The 16,444-nt window shown below is 32.8% G+C and overlaps 1 protein-coding gene across 1 annotated transcript in view; it reads right to left on the reverse strand.

The window, feature by feature from the left end:
• The window catches only part of ADGRL4 (adhesion G protein-coupled receptor L4), a 107,096-nt gene that overhangs the window by 46,792 nt on the left and 43,860 nt on the right, over positions 1-16,444 (reverse strand). Inside the window, exon 3 of the mRNA XM_012787259.2 lies at positions 4,077-4,229. Within this exon, the coding sequence (XP_012642713.1) occupies positions 4,077-4,229 (153 nt within the window). The remainder of the gene's footprint in view (positions 1-4,076; positions 4,230-16,444) is intronic.

The following is a 16,444-nucleotide window of genomic DNA, read 5'->3' on the forward strand; positions in this document are numbered from 1 at the left end:
TAATGAGGTAGTATGGTATCCTGGGATGCTAACATTGAAGATTAAGTTTATATGATTTTTTTTTATAGCCAGACTCCAAATGTTACGAAAGAATATTAAGCAGCCCATCAATGTTTTCCAAACTGTTGTCTGATCTGCATTTTTATTTTTCATTATTTTGTACTAAAATGTGGAAATAAGGTATACTGAATTTGATACCATTCTCATTCTGGGCTTTAGTGGTAGAGTTTATAGAGTTTAACCCAGTAATGGAATATGTGACCACCTCAACTGGTTGTGTGCCTAGGTAGTCAGAAGAGCTTCCACTATCCTCAGCCCTACATCATTCTATGCCTCCTTTTTACCCAGTGATACAGAGAAAACCATAAAACATTGAAAAAGCATCTCATCTCAGAATGAGATGAAACTGTTGTGGCCAAAATGAATGTAACTGCCATTTTGCAGTAAGATCCACACTAACTTCTCTTGCAATCTCTTGCAAGGCCCAAGTGGTTTGAATCTAATAAATCTACTCTTGTTTCCTTCTTCCTGCAGGAAAAGGCACTGGGTTTGCTAATTAAAAGATCTTAATTCAAATCCTGACTCTAACACTCATTATCTGTGTGACCTTGGGTAGTATCTTAAAAAAATACCTTCTAACTCATAACAGTCCTATCTCATAACAAATGAGGAAATGTATGTGTAGAGTGTTTGGAGTGGTGCTTAGGACATAGTAGGTACCTGATATTGTAAGTGGAAAATCAGGATCAGTGATTCTATTCTATATTGTATGTTTTCCCATTAGCAGGAGTCCTGTGAATAAGTAGGTTTGGAGATATAGGTTGATAAAGAGTGACTTTTTAGGTTGCCATGTCTTGGTAATCCTCAAGGCTGTAAAAGAGAAAAAGAACCTCTCCCTCACCTAATGAAAGCTAAATTGCTCCTATGCAATTATTGAAGTCAGGTTAGAATTGACAAAACAATATTTATTAATTGACCTACTCTCCCCACTACCAGTTTATCACTTGACTTTATACTAGTAATTTGATACCAGAAAATGAAAGCATATCATTAACAAACTTCATTCATTTGCTACTTTTTCATTAATAAAGTTATGCTTGTTTTTCATGTCTACAATTAGCCAACCCAACAGTATTTTATTATAATCTTCTTTCAAAACACGATCATATGATGGTTATGATTCCTATAATTATTATCAATAATGGAGTTTTCTAATGTTTAAGTCACAGACTGCAAAGAAAAGATATTCAGTTGTTGGAAATAATTTTCAAAGATAAAATCTAATTTTAATAATATTTAAAGCTAGAAAAAATTTAAAATTATCGTAGAGTCTCCAAGGACATAAAACATTATAAGCAGTAAACAGTGCTCTAAAGCACGTAGTGAAAGTAAAGGAATTCTTGGCTTCTACAAATTTGGCCTTGTGAGAGTCCTTTCATGATTGGAGGCCTCAGTATCCTCATTGGTGAAATGCCGGTCAAAAGCCCATCAAGAGCTGGGCTTCTGATATTTTTTTTTACTGTGATTTCAAGGGTAGAAAAAATATGCATGGTGCTAAATATCACTCAAAGCCTTCTGCTGCAAAATTACCTTATCTGTGAAAAATAGTGTTTGAATATGGACTAACGGTAAAGAGCTTTGCTTGGATCATTTCTTGCCCTATATTGGAGTCTTCAATTTTCTATTCACAGAGGTTCTTAATGATTATAATTACCAGACATGTCAAATTTAAGGGTTAGCTAAAATTTCATATCAGAAGCAGTGCACTATAAGGTGATATTCTAATTTAGAAAAAGAATAGATTTATGTTTCTTTGTTCAAATACCTTGAGGATTATCATAGTACACAATGAAAATTGCTACAGGAATGGAGAAAAAAGAAGTAGCTGCATAGCTTCTTAAAAAAGCTTAATCCTTAAGGACAAGAAATGGTGAGAAATAACATTTTTCTAGAAACTGAGTTTTTCACTGAATAATCCATCAAACAAAACAGGTAAAAACAGAAGGACACAACAGCAGGTATTGGGTTTTGATATAGTTAGTACATTTGCTGACTACTTAAGATAGCTAAAAATGGAAGTAGCAAAAATTTAGGGTCATTCTACAGTATCTCAACAGAACTGAGTACTGAGAGAACGACTCTTAAATTACAAATATACTACACACCCTTAAAACGCTGGCATTGTGTGTGTGTGTTTTCTTCTCTATCTATGACTCAGTGTTTTCTAATGTAGGAATTCTCTACTTGAAGGAACATGGACAGAGAAATATAGCCCTTTGTGAATTGAGGGATATTAAAAGTAAACACGATCAGATAAAAAGACAGATGTCTTCTAGAGACAAGGGACATTAGGGAATGAAGAGCACAGTTAAAATTAGATTAAATTACAGTGATTAAGATGTTACAAGTTAGACTTCTTCACTAACTGGAACATTTTTACTAAAGCTTACATGTAACGAGAACTTAACTATTAAAGGTAAAACACACACATTATATGGCATTCTAAGACTGGACAAGAATATAGGCTTGAAAAGAACAAATAGCAAAGTACTGTACGTTTTCTGGGCAGAATCTCATATACTCCTATTTCCTGAATTTATTGTCATGCTATATTCCAATATATTATTTTTCAGCAAACATTAAAGATAAATTATTATTCGACAGAAATAGCATTATTTTCTCATATTTTAAATATTTTATACTGTTGCAAAACTTGACTCACTGCATTTGCATGAATCAGATTAATGTAGGAGATGTAAATGGTCCACTCATTTACATATCTGTGGAAATATTAATAACAATGGCCTTCTAGGTACAAGACTGTGATTCTAGTCCTACTTTTATCCTAAATGTGTGAGCCTAGAGTAGCCCTTCACTTCCCCCAGCAATAAAATGAGGAGAATAAAATCTTCCCTATTTACATAGCAGAGTAAATGTTGTGAAACACAGGTACACGAGACTGGATAATTTCTTTAATATAGACATTTCATAGATAAATTTTCTTTGAACATTTTATCCTAATTCATCATATGTAAATAATATCTCACTAGGGAACTAAGCAAAGGATTTAGTGTGATCTAAATTAACTAGAAAATGTCTATTTAATTTAACTATGTAATGCAAAAGCAGCGCACTTTTCCTGTCTATTATGTTCCTAAATTCTAGTCCCATATTTAACCTTGGCTATATGATTAAATTCTCAGGGCCTAAATGCATCTATCAATTTCATAGCTTAAGAATCATAATTGATTATACTAGTTATTGGTAAATTGGATATGTTTTTAAAATCCATGATTAAAATGATTTAATATTTATTTTCAAAGTTAAAAATCTTTAGCTCCAGAAAATTTGCTTCTGAAAATTGTTAATGTTAAAGTTCTAAATAATCTTTTTTTCTCTCAGACTGTAATCCAAATTCTATAGGAACTGATAAATCACATGTATGACCAAATTAGAAGAATATCATTTTATATATCTTCTAGATATTTTCTTCAAACTCAGAATACATGAACAATCACTTAAGGATTGAATTGAGATTACTATCTATACAAAGGACATTTAAGTGAACCTGAGATGGTTTTCTAAATAGAACTCTAGTATTCAGAAAAACTTAATACAGATCTGAAGTGTGACTTTCATCAAGGCAGAAGTAAAACCACTAGAACAAATCTTTCGTAACTATGAAAAACTGTGGAACCCATTGCAGAGTGCACATTTATAAAGCATCAATATCTTATAATATAAATGGCAATTTTCTTGAGTTAATGTATTTTTCTTAATTACAAATATTTGTTCTGTCATTTGCCACCATGCTAGATCTCATGGCTTCATGAAACACTTTTCTTTGTTTCTGTAAACTATTTGATTTTCTCAATTTTTTTTTCTTCTATCCTTGGATAAATATTCCACAGTAACTGATCATAACACCATTAGAGAAATAAAGAAATTGAAAATATTTAACAACTAGAGTACAATCAGGGTCTGGTAGAATTTGATTCAAATATTATTTAATCTCTGGAGGTAATAATAAACAGTAAGAGATAGGTACACATTGTAACTTAGATAATTGAACTTACCTATGCAGATGGTTCCATCATTAGTGATAAACCTGTCTTGGTTACTGCTGGATCTAAAACCAGGTACACACATACAATAATAACTTCCCTCCGTGTTAGTGCAATTGGCATTTTCACCACAGGACTGGGTTAAATTTCCACACTCATTATCATCTGTGGATATATCAATTAAAAACATTATTTTATATAATTGACATAAATTTCTACTATTTTGCATCAACATCTGGGAATTTTGACTGTGAAATAGTTTAAGGTAATGCCATGTTTATTTCTAAGAAAACTTAATACTAAAGAATCCACATTCTACACTTATCTTATTCTTGTTTATAATGTGAAAACTTCTTTGTAGTTGCAAAGCAAAATAGAATCTCTTACTTTAAATGCACTAGATAGAACTATTAAGTCTACATTGTGATTTAAAAAAATTATGTGTATTTTAATTATAACAATGTCAATAAATATATACTCATTTGTGAATTTGTAATACTCTTCTTGAATAGTCAAAAGCACATCCTAAGTTAAAAATGAAAAATCTGATTACAAATTGACATACTCATCATTTACTACTTATTTTCATCCTTTGTTTCATAGAAAACTTCTGCAATACTAGGTTTGCAATCTCTTAATTTATTCATTAATACATTTATTAATAACTACATCATTATTTTGTTCTACAAAAGAGTACACAATATAAAAAATCTAAAACAAAATTATAACATGGTCTTTACCCTTACAATATAATTTACTAGAAAAGATAAAAGTTCATAAACCCCTTTTTAAAACTCAGAAAGAAGATTTATATTATCTATTAAGTAAATGGATTAGAAAATATGTGCTTCTCAGAGGTGACCATGATGGGCTGGAGGAAGAGAACATTTTCCAGTGGTATGAGACCCTGTTGTGGGTTGAGTTGTATCTTTCAAAAAGATATCTTCAAGTCCTAACCCCATGGTGTCTGTGAATGTGATGTTATTTGGAAATAGAACCTTTGTGTATATAATCAAGTTAAATTGGTTTCATACTGGATTAGACTGGGAAAGTTGCTAAAAATATAACATTAAGCAAGATAAACTGTGAATAGTCATATAACATGCTAATGAGTTAAACCTTTATTAACATGTATATATTTAATTTATCTAATTATGTAACTCTATATGGCTATATATACATATATACTCAGAAAGCAGATATTTATGTCTATGTGTTCATAGAAGAGAAATTAGTTTCTTAAAATTAACTGAGAGTGGCTCACAAATTGAACACAAGCACTTAAATCAAGCTACAGAAAAAATTTTCACCCACTTTGGGTCTGATTCAATCATCCAGTTACTCAAATATTTATGGAGCTTCCCAGTTCCCAAATGTGAATATGTCTATACTGGGAAATAAGTAAAAATTAATCAAAAGTCAGGATCTGTGCCCTGCTGTCAGAGTTCACATTCTAAAGGCACGTTAACACAGAAGCATATAATTGAGTTTTTATTAAAATAAAAGTTTTCATTTTTATCTCTAAATTTGACTCCCTTCCCAGCATACTGGGAGAAGTTTATATTAAACTTTAAAGGAAATTGTGCTCTCAGATCAGTTATTGGTAATATAGAGGACAATGAGGATTGTATCCCTTGTGGACCATAGCTGCAAAAATGATATGCAAAAATACAGGAAAAAAGGACTCACTAGGTCTGAGGTATTGGTCAGAGTCCAAGAAAAATGAAGCACTTTATATCACCTAACTGTGTTTCTAAAAATAAATTATCATACTAATATGTTACTTAACTCCAACATATTTTTACTAATCTTGGGTAACATTAATAGGCAGAAAAACCCCAAAGATTGATACTAATCTCTCCCTATTGTATGGTTTTGAGCACATGACTTCTTAGCTTTCTTATCAAGAATTTGGAAAGAAAATATTTCCTTATCTATCACTCCGTCTCCTGTACTGGATATACAATATGGACAAATTCCCTAATGGTCCAACTCAAATCTTGTTCAGTAAAATACCACTTATCTGAAAGTAACCTCCTCTCTTCCCTCAAGATAGTGGAGATAGGCAAGAAATTATCTTTGTGAAGTAATATATAAATATGAATTATTTAAATGGCCTTAAACTTTCCAGCATCTAACTTCATAATAATTAATCTTCAAGGAGAAAGTTTCTCTGGATGGACATAATATAGAAAAATATTGAAAAAAGCCTGCTTCTTTTGTGCTCTTATTTCTAATGTTCACATCAATTTGCCAGTTAGATTACCTACTCCCTGTATATTTAATCCTTCTTGGTGCATTATACAATAAGTATTTAGGTTAAGATGTCCCTTGAAATATTTATTATAATACAGTTACATTGTAGGCAAGTTTTTAAATGTTATAAAAATTGCCAATAAGGAGAATTATTTGGCATTCTTTCACCAAAAATTTGTCTTGGCTCATCTCTAACACATGAGTTGAGCATGGCAAGAAGAAAGGCATACACACAGCCCCCAATTTAAAGGCATCCATGGCCCCTGGAGAAGATTTACAAAGCCCCAAATTATATTAGATTGTGGTGTGTGTAACAAACAAAAGAGGCATTTAATAGTGCAGTGGTATTATAGCTCAGAGAATGGAATGGCTTCCTCAGGTTTGTTTTCAGGGTAAAAGAGTGAAGATTATTCACAGAGAAAGCTTAGAAGAGAAAGTGATGTTTAAAGCTAGGCATTGAAATATAAGTAAAGGTTTAGACAAACAAATGGGGCCACAAAATCCATCAGGCAAAAGGAAAAGTTTACTCAAATGCCTGAAGGTCTGCAGGAGTAGCATCACTTAGAGGAGAATTACACTGTTGAACGCTGGATATGCAGGTAGAGGCTGTAGGGTAAGAATTTGTGCAGGTAAGCATGGCCGAAACTAAGAAAATACTTGCTAAGAATTTGGAACTATATTCGGTGAATAAAGGATGGCCATGAACAGAATTCATGTAGTGGAGAAATCTGATTGGATTTGAGTTTCACAGTAGTTTTTGAAATATAAGGAAAACCAGCTAAAATCCAGGTAGACCTGGTAGAACACGGTAGATTTGAGGAACTCACCAAGACAGAGTCAGGAAGAAAGACAGAGGTTATTTCAGAAGTATTTAGGTGTTAAAAGTCAGTCATATGGAAAGAGAAAGAAAAGTGAGAGGCATTAAATTACTTTTGTATATTTGAAATTTGTCTTAATAAAGTAATATTTAAAATATCAGCAGGGCTTGGAGATTAACTGGATATTTGAGTTGGCTGAAGAGGGAGGAGAAGAAAAGATGACTTGGGGAATTTGGCAAATAATCCATCCACTTACCAGGACAGGAAGAAGCAGAGAAGGAGCTTTCTTCCAGGTTAAGATAGTTCACTTTTGGACATGAAATGATTAAGGTGGCTGAGTTAACTGAGGACATTTCAGATAGGAGTATCAACAATTGCATAGTTAACCATATATCCACACAGTGTCTAATCATGAGAGAGAGGTCAAGATGCCCTTTTTCTATTCCAGAGGATGAGTTAGATTCAAGAACTTGGCCTTTACTGGGCTACAGTGAAAGGGGCAAGCCTGCTGTTGTCCTTTGCACTTATTTCTAGATGGACATTTTCACCCTCCTCTAACTCTTCCTGTTTTGATCTTGGTTTAACCGAGCTTGACTGTGGGAATTATTGCACTCATGTTTTACCTTCCAGTCCTCCTTATCTTTATTTTTCTTCTTATTTTTTGTTATGCTTGTCTTGAGTTTGCCTTTTCTCACCAACCAAATGATAAAGTTCAGAAGACTGAGGCTAGGATGTGAAGGTAGAGAAAAAGGATAAAGGAAGTCTCTCCAGCTATTTTTGTTTTTAGCACTGATCAGATGGTTCAGCCTAGCCTGCCAGAAAACCACGCAGGGGCTTAAAATCATAAACAGGTGCATATGTCAGAAATATCCTTTCAATATATGTTTGGGCAGCTTGTTTCTGTGGTCGGTGGTTACTTACTCATTTAGTTATCCTGGGTTTATATCAACAACTAGATCAGAATGATTTACATCCAATAATCTGAAAGAATTATGTGAGAGAAAGCATGTTTTTCAGGTACACTGCTAAAGGCACATTTTATTTTATTTAGTTGTTGCAATAAGACAATGAGTGATATTTTCTCCATTTTACTTAGGAAGAAACTAAAGCTCAGATTGATTAAATAGATCCTAGTGTAGAGAAAGAATCTGGTGGACACAGTTTTTATACTTAAGATTGTCTAACTCCAAAGATTGTTTTTTTTTTTGTTTTTTGCATTGTAGAATGAAGTATACTTTATCATAGAGTGTGCTTTTAAATGAGACATAGTGAGCATCTAATTCTTCAAATTCAAGAGTGATAGATATTGCATGCATGTTAATGCCATGTTTTGGTTGACAAACTATATGATTATATCATCTTCTATGTATAAAAAAGACAATTTTACTGGCTTCATAAGACATAGGTATTCCAGAATCTGAGCAAGATTTTATTGTGTATTCCATTTTTCAATCTACTGACCAAAGATGGTGAAAAATAATTAAAAAAGAAAAATAATCCCCTCTCTTTTTCTAGCACTTGAGATATTATTGGCTGGGCTCAAATTGATTATAACAACTTGAAAGCCACGGAACTTTAACAGCAGCATCACTCCCGTACACATTTTCCCTCTGGACATGATTGCCAGTATTGCTCTGTAAATCTGAACACTAAAATGACTATAACCATTATGTGATTCCTTGTGAGACAGGCTCTTTATGTCAAAGGTGGAGCAACACAGAAGGCTTGTTTTTTGATGGTTTTTGGTTTTTTTTTCGTTTTTTGTTTTTGTTTTTGCTTTTCTTCTTCTCTATTTCTCCTCAATGCAGCCTGCTGGGTACATTTGTTTTCAATGGGACTGAAAATTCTCTTCTTATACCCAGGACTCTAATGAGCTTAAAAAATAATCATTATTATTAGCCTTTTCGATTATGGTCTTTCTATGGTTTGTACTTTTCTTATGAATACCAAGGTAAATATATAGGTGAGGAGATAAGGGGGAAGGAAAGAAAGGCCAGCAGAAGGGGAAGAAAAAAAGGAGAACTTCAGTGAAACTAGAATGGCTTCAATCAGTCAAGGAAAGTGATGGAGTTACTGTTTCCACACGGGAACAGATGCCATTACCATCCTCTATATAAGACAAATAAAAGTGCCAAAGGGAAGATAAAGAATATCTTTCTGTTTCTCTGTGAATTTCTTTTGCACCTGGATCTTTAAGTGCAGGCCAGATTAAGAGTATGATACACACATAACCTATTTCTCCACATATATATATACTATATGCAAAATGACTGATTATCAAGACAGATGAAAACATAAATCCAATACTAAAGATATTCTTCCCACTTTTCTCCATTGTTGATTATAAAGCACATAGTAGTACAAACTCATGTTTCCTTGACCATTGATTTAATAAGTCCAACTTATTAAAGGTAAAGTCAGATATATCAAATGAAAAATGTTATAATTATCAAGGCAAACAAAGTAGAGTTACATAAGAATAAAGTGTTTATACTGGCTATTATTTTTAAATTCCTTAAGTAGAAATATATTTTCTATACTGTTTGAAGTTGCAAGTATTATTTCAAGATTTTTTTGGAAGCAAACATGTGCCTTTATCTAAGAATCAGATTTTGAAAAGGATATTTAATCCAGGATAAAAATAAACAATACATGTATGGAATGGTATCTGCTGCTGTTTCTATGTACTTATTTTGGGAGAGAAATATAGCACTTAAGAAAATTATCCCATTTTCTACTAATATCAGTTTTTGGTCCTCTGTTTGTCAAAACTATTAATACACACATGTTAGTAAAAACAAGCAAAATAGAATATAAATAGAGGAAGTGAATGAAAATAAAATAAATGATGTTATTTTCTACACCTGGGAAACCACTTTTCTTGTTCATTGGATGCAGAGACTGGGACAAATTTCTGACACATTTATTTCAAACTATCAGTGATTCTATAATTTTTTCATTCCATTGTATCTATCAACTGTAATAGTAAAGATGAGTAATACTCGTAGAGTCTCTCTGGGACTTAAGTGATAGCTATAAAGTCGCTTTTGAGAAGCTAGTTTTATTGACTTTTGTTTCTAATCATTGAATTAATGCATATTCAATGGAGAAAATCAAATCACAGATAGAAAAATTTTATAAGCTCTCAGTTTCAAAAAAATTAAATTGCTAGTTCACAAAGGAAAAAAGATCACAATAGGATCAGACTTTCACTAACATCACTGAAAAACAGTGGGGCAGCAAGTACAATTCACTGAGATAAAGTGACTGTGTCTTTATAATTCTCTAACCAGCCAAAGAAATCTTTCACTCATCAGGGTGAGAAACATTTGCAAGAAATAAATGGATTCGGAGAGTTGTCACCCATGTACTGTGTGTGAAGGAAATATTCTAGATAATGTTCTAACCAAATACTAATGAATTCAGAAGACAGATCTTTACACAGGGGAAGATGAAATGGAGAGGTAAGAGTGGATGATAAACTATGAGACACAGAAGTTGAAATGGATGAGGAACATGTAATATAAGTGCTCATTAGGATTCTTGTAAAATACATACTGAAAAGAGAAACTAATAAATAATCTGGATATAATAGCATTCACATTACTTTGGTCAGAGTGAGGGTGGAGCACAGTGGGCAAGTAAAACACACTGGGGAAAGGAAGAGTTGTTATTTAATTTTAGTAAAGTACAAAAATATAGATTTGATTATAAGGAACGGGAAATTGACTAAAGATTCACAATCAAATTTTCAAAAAAATCCCTGAGCAAAGGGGATCAAGTAACCTGATAAAGTCAACTTCACAGAAAAAAAAATGATACTGTGACTGAGTAAAAACAAAATAGCTAACATGAAATAATTTTGGTGGAAGAAAAATAGCAATTGAGTAAATCAACTATTACACTAAATGAGGAAGACCTATATTTCACCATTATAGCAAAGCTTATAAACAAACAATATCTAGTTATATTTTGGTAATAATAAACATACTTAAAATTTAAATTAAAACAACCTTGAAAATAAACAAATGGGAAAAGAAAACAGGGATGAAACATATAATACCAAAGTAGTATTTAAGAGTAAAGTCATTAAATGAGATAGAGGAAAATTATATCACAAAAAAATTGTTTATAAAAAATTTTAGTAGTTATAAATATAGAAACTAAAATCAACATAGAGCCTCAAAGCTATAGAAAAACAAATTATATGTAATTCAAAAAGAACTAGATGAAGGTGTAACTACACCTGAACATTTAAATTTTTCTTTTTCTGAATCTGACATCTTCCATTTACTAAAAAGTATGTGATTATATGAATAGGTACCAAACATATAACTAATACAATTCAATAGATTGCTTGTTTTTGATCTTGTATCCCATTTATAAAGTATTCCTACCTCTAAAGTTATGAAAATATTTATTAGTGTTTTTATTTTTTTTTTTTTATTTTTTTATTTTTTTTTTTTTTGCGACAGAGTCTCACTTTGTTGCCCAGGCTAGAGTGAGTGCCGTGGCGTCAGCCTAGCTCACAGCAACCTCAAACTCCTAGGCTCCAGTGATCCTTCTGCCTCAGCCTCCCAGGTAGCTGGGACTACAGGCATGCACCACCATGCCCGGCTAATTTTTTTATATATATATATCAGTTGGCCAATTAATTTCTTTCTATTTATAGTAGAGACGGGGTCTCGCTCTTGCTCAGGCTGGTTTTGAACTCCTGACCTTGAGCAATCCGCCCGCCTCGGCCTCCCAAGAGCTAGGATTACAGGCGTGAGCCACAGCGCCCGGCCTTTATTAGTGTTTTTAAATTACCTTTGTTTTACTTTTTGCAATAAATCTAAATCATAAGCAAATTGCTCAATTTAAAAAGTGAGATAGAAATCTAACTATTTTTACTACAAGTGGCACATTGTTTCATCATTTATTACATAATTGTTCATTTCTTCCCTTAAGTTGAAATATTAATTTCAACTTATATATTTTGAATTTTTTTGTATATTTTGAATTTTTCATATTCAAAACATACTCATTTACTTAGAATGGTTTATAAAGTCTCCCTGCTCTTGATAAGTTTTTTTATGCCTACATCAGCTTGGTTTAATTGTTAATGAGACCTCATTTCCTTGATTTTAAATGCCATACATTTTAACACCCATCATCATTCTAATAAAATACTTTGGAAAAAAAACTATATCCAATCTATTCTTGCTAAAAGTTTATGCATTTACCCATACAACTACATTATACTTTCTTTACTATATCATAGAGGCTGACTCTAATCCTTTTTCACATTATACTCTAATATTACTTGGAATTACATTTGGTATCCAACAGAACACAGTATCATGATGACATGTTGACTTCCATAATTTGTGAATATATTCTTATTTATTATATTTAGGTGTGACATTTATTGTTGAAGCATAAAAACTATCAGGGCTTGTCTTCATTTTCTTTTCATCTAAACTAGGATTTGACTTCTTTCCCCTTTCTTGCATCATATATCACTGAAAATTTACTTACTGTTCTCAGCTCTCAGTTTAAGTTCTGAAGATAGATGTCTCCTACCTGAGGACAGCCCTTCTTGAAGCCTACCATGGTTAGGCCAACTTCGCCTTCACATTTTGTCCATTCATAGTGATTTGACTGTATTTTTATGTCTGAGCAAGAAATGGCAGCAAACTCGCGGCTTATTTCTCCATCAGCCAACAAGTTCATTCTGCTATCAAACTGATTATTATGTGAAAAATATATTTGTCCTAATGTTCAAGTTTATGTTAGTTTTTTATTTTTGGTAAGGCAAGAGCCTAAAACTCATTTTTCAAGTCTCTCAATCTAATGTAGTTTTCTCCTATTTTAAAAATCTTTTATATAAAATTACTTTGCCCCAGTATTATATTTCATAATGTATAATATTGAACAATATTTATGACTACAGTGAATTAAATTAGGTATCAATAACATTGAAAGTTAACAAATTTTTTAATTAAAATTATCCAATATTTTAGAAAACAACAAAAAAATAAAAACCCTTTTAAATAATGTATAAGACAAAGAAGAAAGCAGAAATCAAAATGAAAAAGCTGTATCCCTCAGAAAATAGAACTGAGTATAGGCATGCTTTTATTAATTGCTTTATTTCACTTCACAGATATTGTATTTTTTACAAACTAAAGATGTGTGGCAAACCTGTGTTCAGCAAGTCTTGGTACCATTGGTACAATTTTTTTTTTTCAACAGTATGTGCTCATGTTGTGTCTCTGTGTCACATTTTGGTAATTCTTGAAATATTTCAGAAGTTTTCAGAAGTTATATCTGTTATGGTGATCTGAAATATTTCAGAAGTTATTATATCTGTTATGGTGATCTGTGATCAGTGATCTTTTATGTTACTATTGTAAGTGTTTTTGGGGGCCATGAACTGTGCCTATATGTAAGACGGCAAATTTAATTGATTAATGTGTGTTCTGACTGCTCAATTGGTCATTCCTCTATCTCTCTCCCTCTCCGTGGGCTTCTCCATTCCTTGAGACACAACAATATTGAAATTTGGCCAATTCATAACCCTATAATGGCCTCTAAATGTCAAGTGAAAGGAAGAGTTGCAAGTCTCTTACTTTAAATCAAAAACTAAAAATTATTAAGCTTAGTGAGGAAGGCACATTAAAAGGCAAAATAGCCAGAAAGCTGGGCATCTTGCACCAAACAGGTGGTCAAGTTGTGCATGTAAAGAAAAAGTTCTTGAAGAAAATTAAAAGTGCTACTCCAAAGAACATACAAATGATGAGAAAGTGAAACATCCTTTTTGCTGATACAGAGAAAGTGTTAGTGGTCTGGAGAGAAGATCAAGCCATCCACACTATTCCCTTAAGCAAAAGCCTAATCCAGAGTAGGAGCCTACCTCTCTTCAATTCTATGAAGGCTGAGAGAGGTGAGGAAATTGCAGATGCAAAGTTGGAAGCTAGTGGAAGTTGGTACACCAGGTTTAAGGAAAGAAGCTATCTCCATTACATAAAAGTACAAGGTAAAGCAGCAAGTTATCTAGAAGATGTATTTAAAGCATTTGATGAAGGTAGCTACACTAAACAACAGATTTTCAATGTAGACAAAACAGCCTTGGAAGAAGATGCCAAGTAGGACTTTCTTAGCTAGAGAGGAAAGTCAATGCCTGGCTTCAAAACTTCAAAGGACAGGCTGACTCTTTTACCAGGGCCTGATGCAGCTCGTGGCTTTAAGTTGAAGACAATGCTCATTTACCATTTCAAAAATCCTAGGGCCCTAAGAATTATGCTATATCCACTCTGCCTGTGCTCTATAAATGGAAGAACAAAGCCTGGATGACAGCACGTGTGTTTACAGCACGGTTTACTGAATACTTTAAGCCCACTATTGAGACCTACTTCTCAGATAAAAAGATTCCTTTTAAAATATTACTGCACAATGACAATGCACCTACTCACCTAAGCGCTCTGATAGAGATGTTTAGGAAATCAATGTTGTTTTCCTGCCTGCTAACACAACATTTATTCTGCAGCCCATTGATCAAAGAGTAATTTTGATTTTCAATTTCAGTATTTAAGAAATACATTTCACAAGGCTATAGTTACCATAGATAGTGATTCATTTGATAAATCTGGGCAAAGTAAATAGAAAAGCTTCTAGAAAGTATTCAACATTCCAGATGCCATTAAGAACATTTGTGATTCATGGGAGGAAATCACAATGTCTATATTAACAGGAATCTGGAAGAAGTTTATTCCAACCCTCATGGATGACCTTGAGGTGTTCCAGACATCAGAGGAGGAATTAACTTCAGATTTGGTGGAAATAGGAAGAGAACTAAAATTATAAGTGGAGCCTGAAGATGTACCTGAATTACTGCACTCTCATGATAAAACTTTTATGGATGAGGAGTTGCTTCTTATGAATGGGCAAAGAAAATGGTTTTGAGAGATAGAATCTACTTCTGGTGAAGAGGCTGTGATGAATATTATTGAAATAACATAAAGGATTTAGAATAATCCATAAACTTAGTTGATAAAGCGGTAGCATGGTTTGAGAGGATTGACTACAAATTTGAGAGAAGATCTACTGTAGGTAAAATATTATCAAACAGCATCACATGCGACAGAGAAATCTTTTGTGAAAGGAAGAGTCAGTAGATGTGGCAAACTTCATTGTTGTCTTATTTTAAGAACTTGCCACAGCCACCCCCGTCTTCAGCAAGCACCACCATGATGAGTTGGCAGCATCAGCTTCAAGGCAAGATCCTCTACCAGCAAAAGATTATGACTTGCTGAAGGCCAGATGATTATTAGCAAGTTTTAGAAATAAAGTATGTTTGAATTAAGGTATGTGCATTGTTTGTTAAACATATATAGTATAAATATAACTTACATACATTTAGAAACCAAAATATAGTGTGACTCGCTTTATTGTGATACTAGCTTTATTGTGACGGTCTGAAACTGAACACACAATGTCTTTGAGGTATGTCCATAAACATTCACAGAAGAAAATGGAATAGCTGATTTATCTGTAAGTAAATATTCATCCTTATTAATAATCAAAGAAACTCAAAGCCAAAAGAGCAAAATGTAAGGCTAATTATCAGCTACAAAATTGGCAAGGCATATTTAAAAAGCATAATCAGTGCTTTAAGCCGATTAGATTTGTTATTTTGTGATTAACAGTCAAATGGGTTGTGACACTATCCCACATTCAATACCACCATTTTTCAGCACAAAAGTTTTTAAACCAGATCGAGTCATTAGGCCAAAATAGCAAAGACACATTCATTTCATCCTTAACATCTTACACTAGTCATATCTCCACCCTGACCTTTGTACAACCTTACCTCCCAGGCAAAGTATCAGAGCAGTGCACGGACTGGTGGACAGCTTGGTCTTGTGGCTTTTCCAAAAATGTATTTCATAGCATGTAACTTACAAAAATCATAGAATGAAACTTGTATTTCTTTTGATTTTATTGGTGTGGACTTATTTTACTTTAACATTACTTTCTTATAATTCTACATGAGAGAATGTAATGACTTTAGAGAATACTGAACCAAAGTCAGTATAATCGCATATCTTGCTAAGAGAAGCATAGACACTATTACATCAAAAGCTCTAAAAATGATCATATCCTTTCCCCAGGAATCCTCCTTCTAGGTATTAATTCTAAGGTTCAGAGATCTGGAAAAAGTTATATATAAGAATATTCACAAAAAGTACTATAATAGTACAAATAAGCAAGAGGTTAAATGCCCAATAAAAATAGTTTGAACAATCTAAGAATGTCCAGCCA

Source organism: Microcebus murinus, chromosome 2 (assembly GCF_040939455.1).
Source record: "Microcebus murinus isolate Inina chromosome 2, M.murinus_Inina_mat1.0, whole genome shotgun sequence".
In the NCBI taxonomy this organism is placed as follows: domain Eukaryota; kingdom Metazoa; phylum Chordata; class Mammalia; order Primates; family Cheirogaleidae; genus Microcebus; species Microcebus murinus.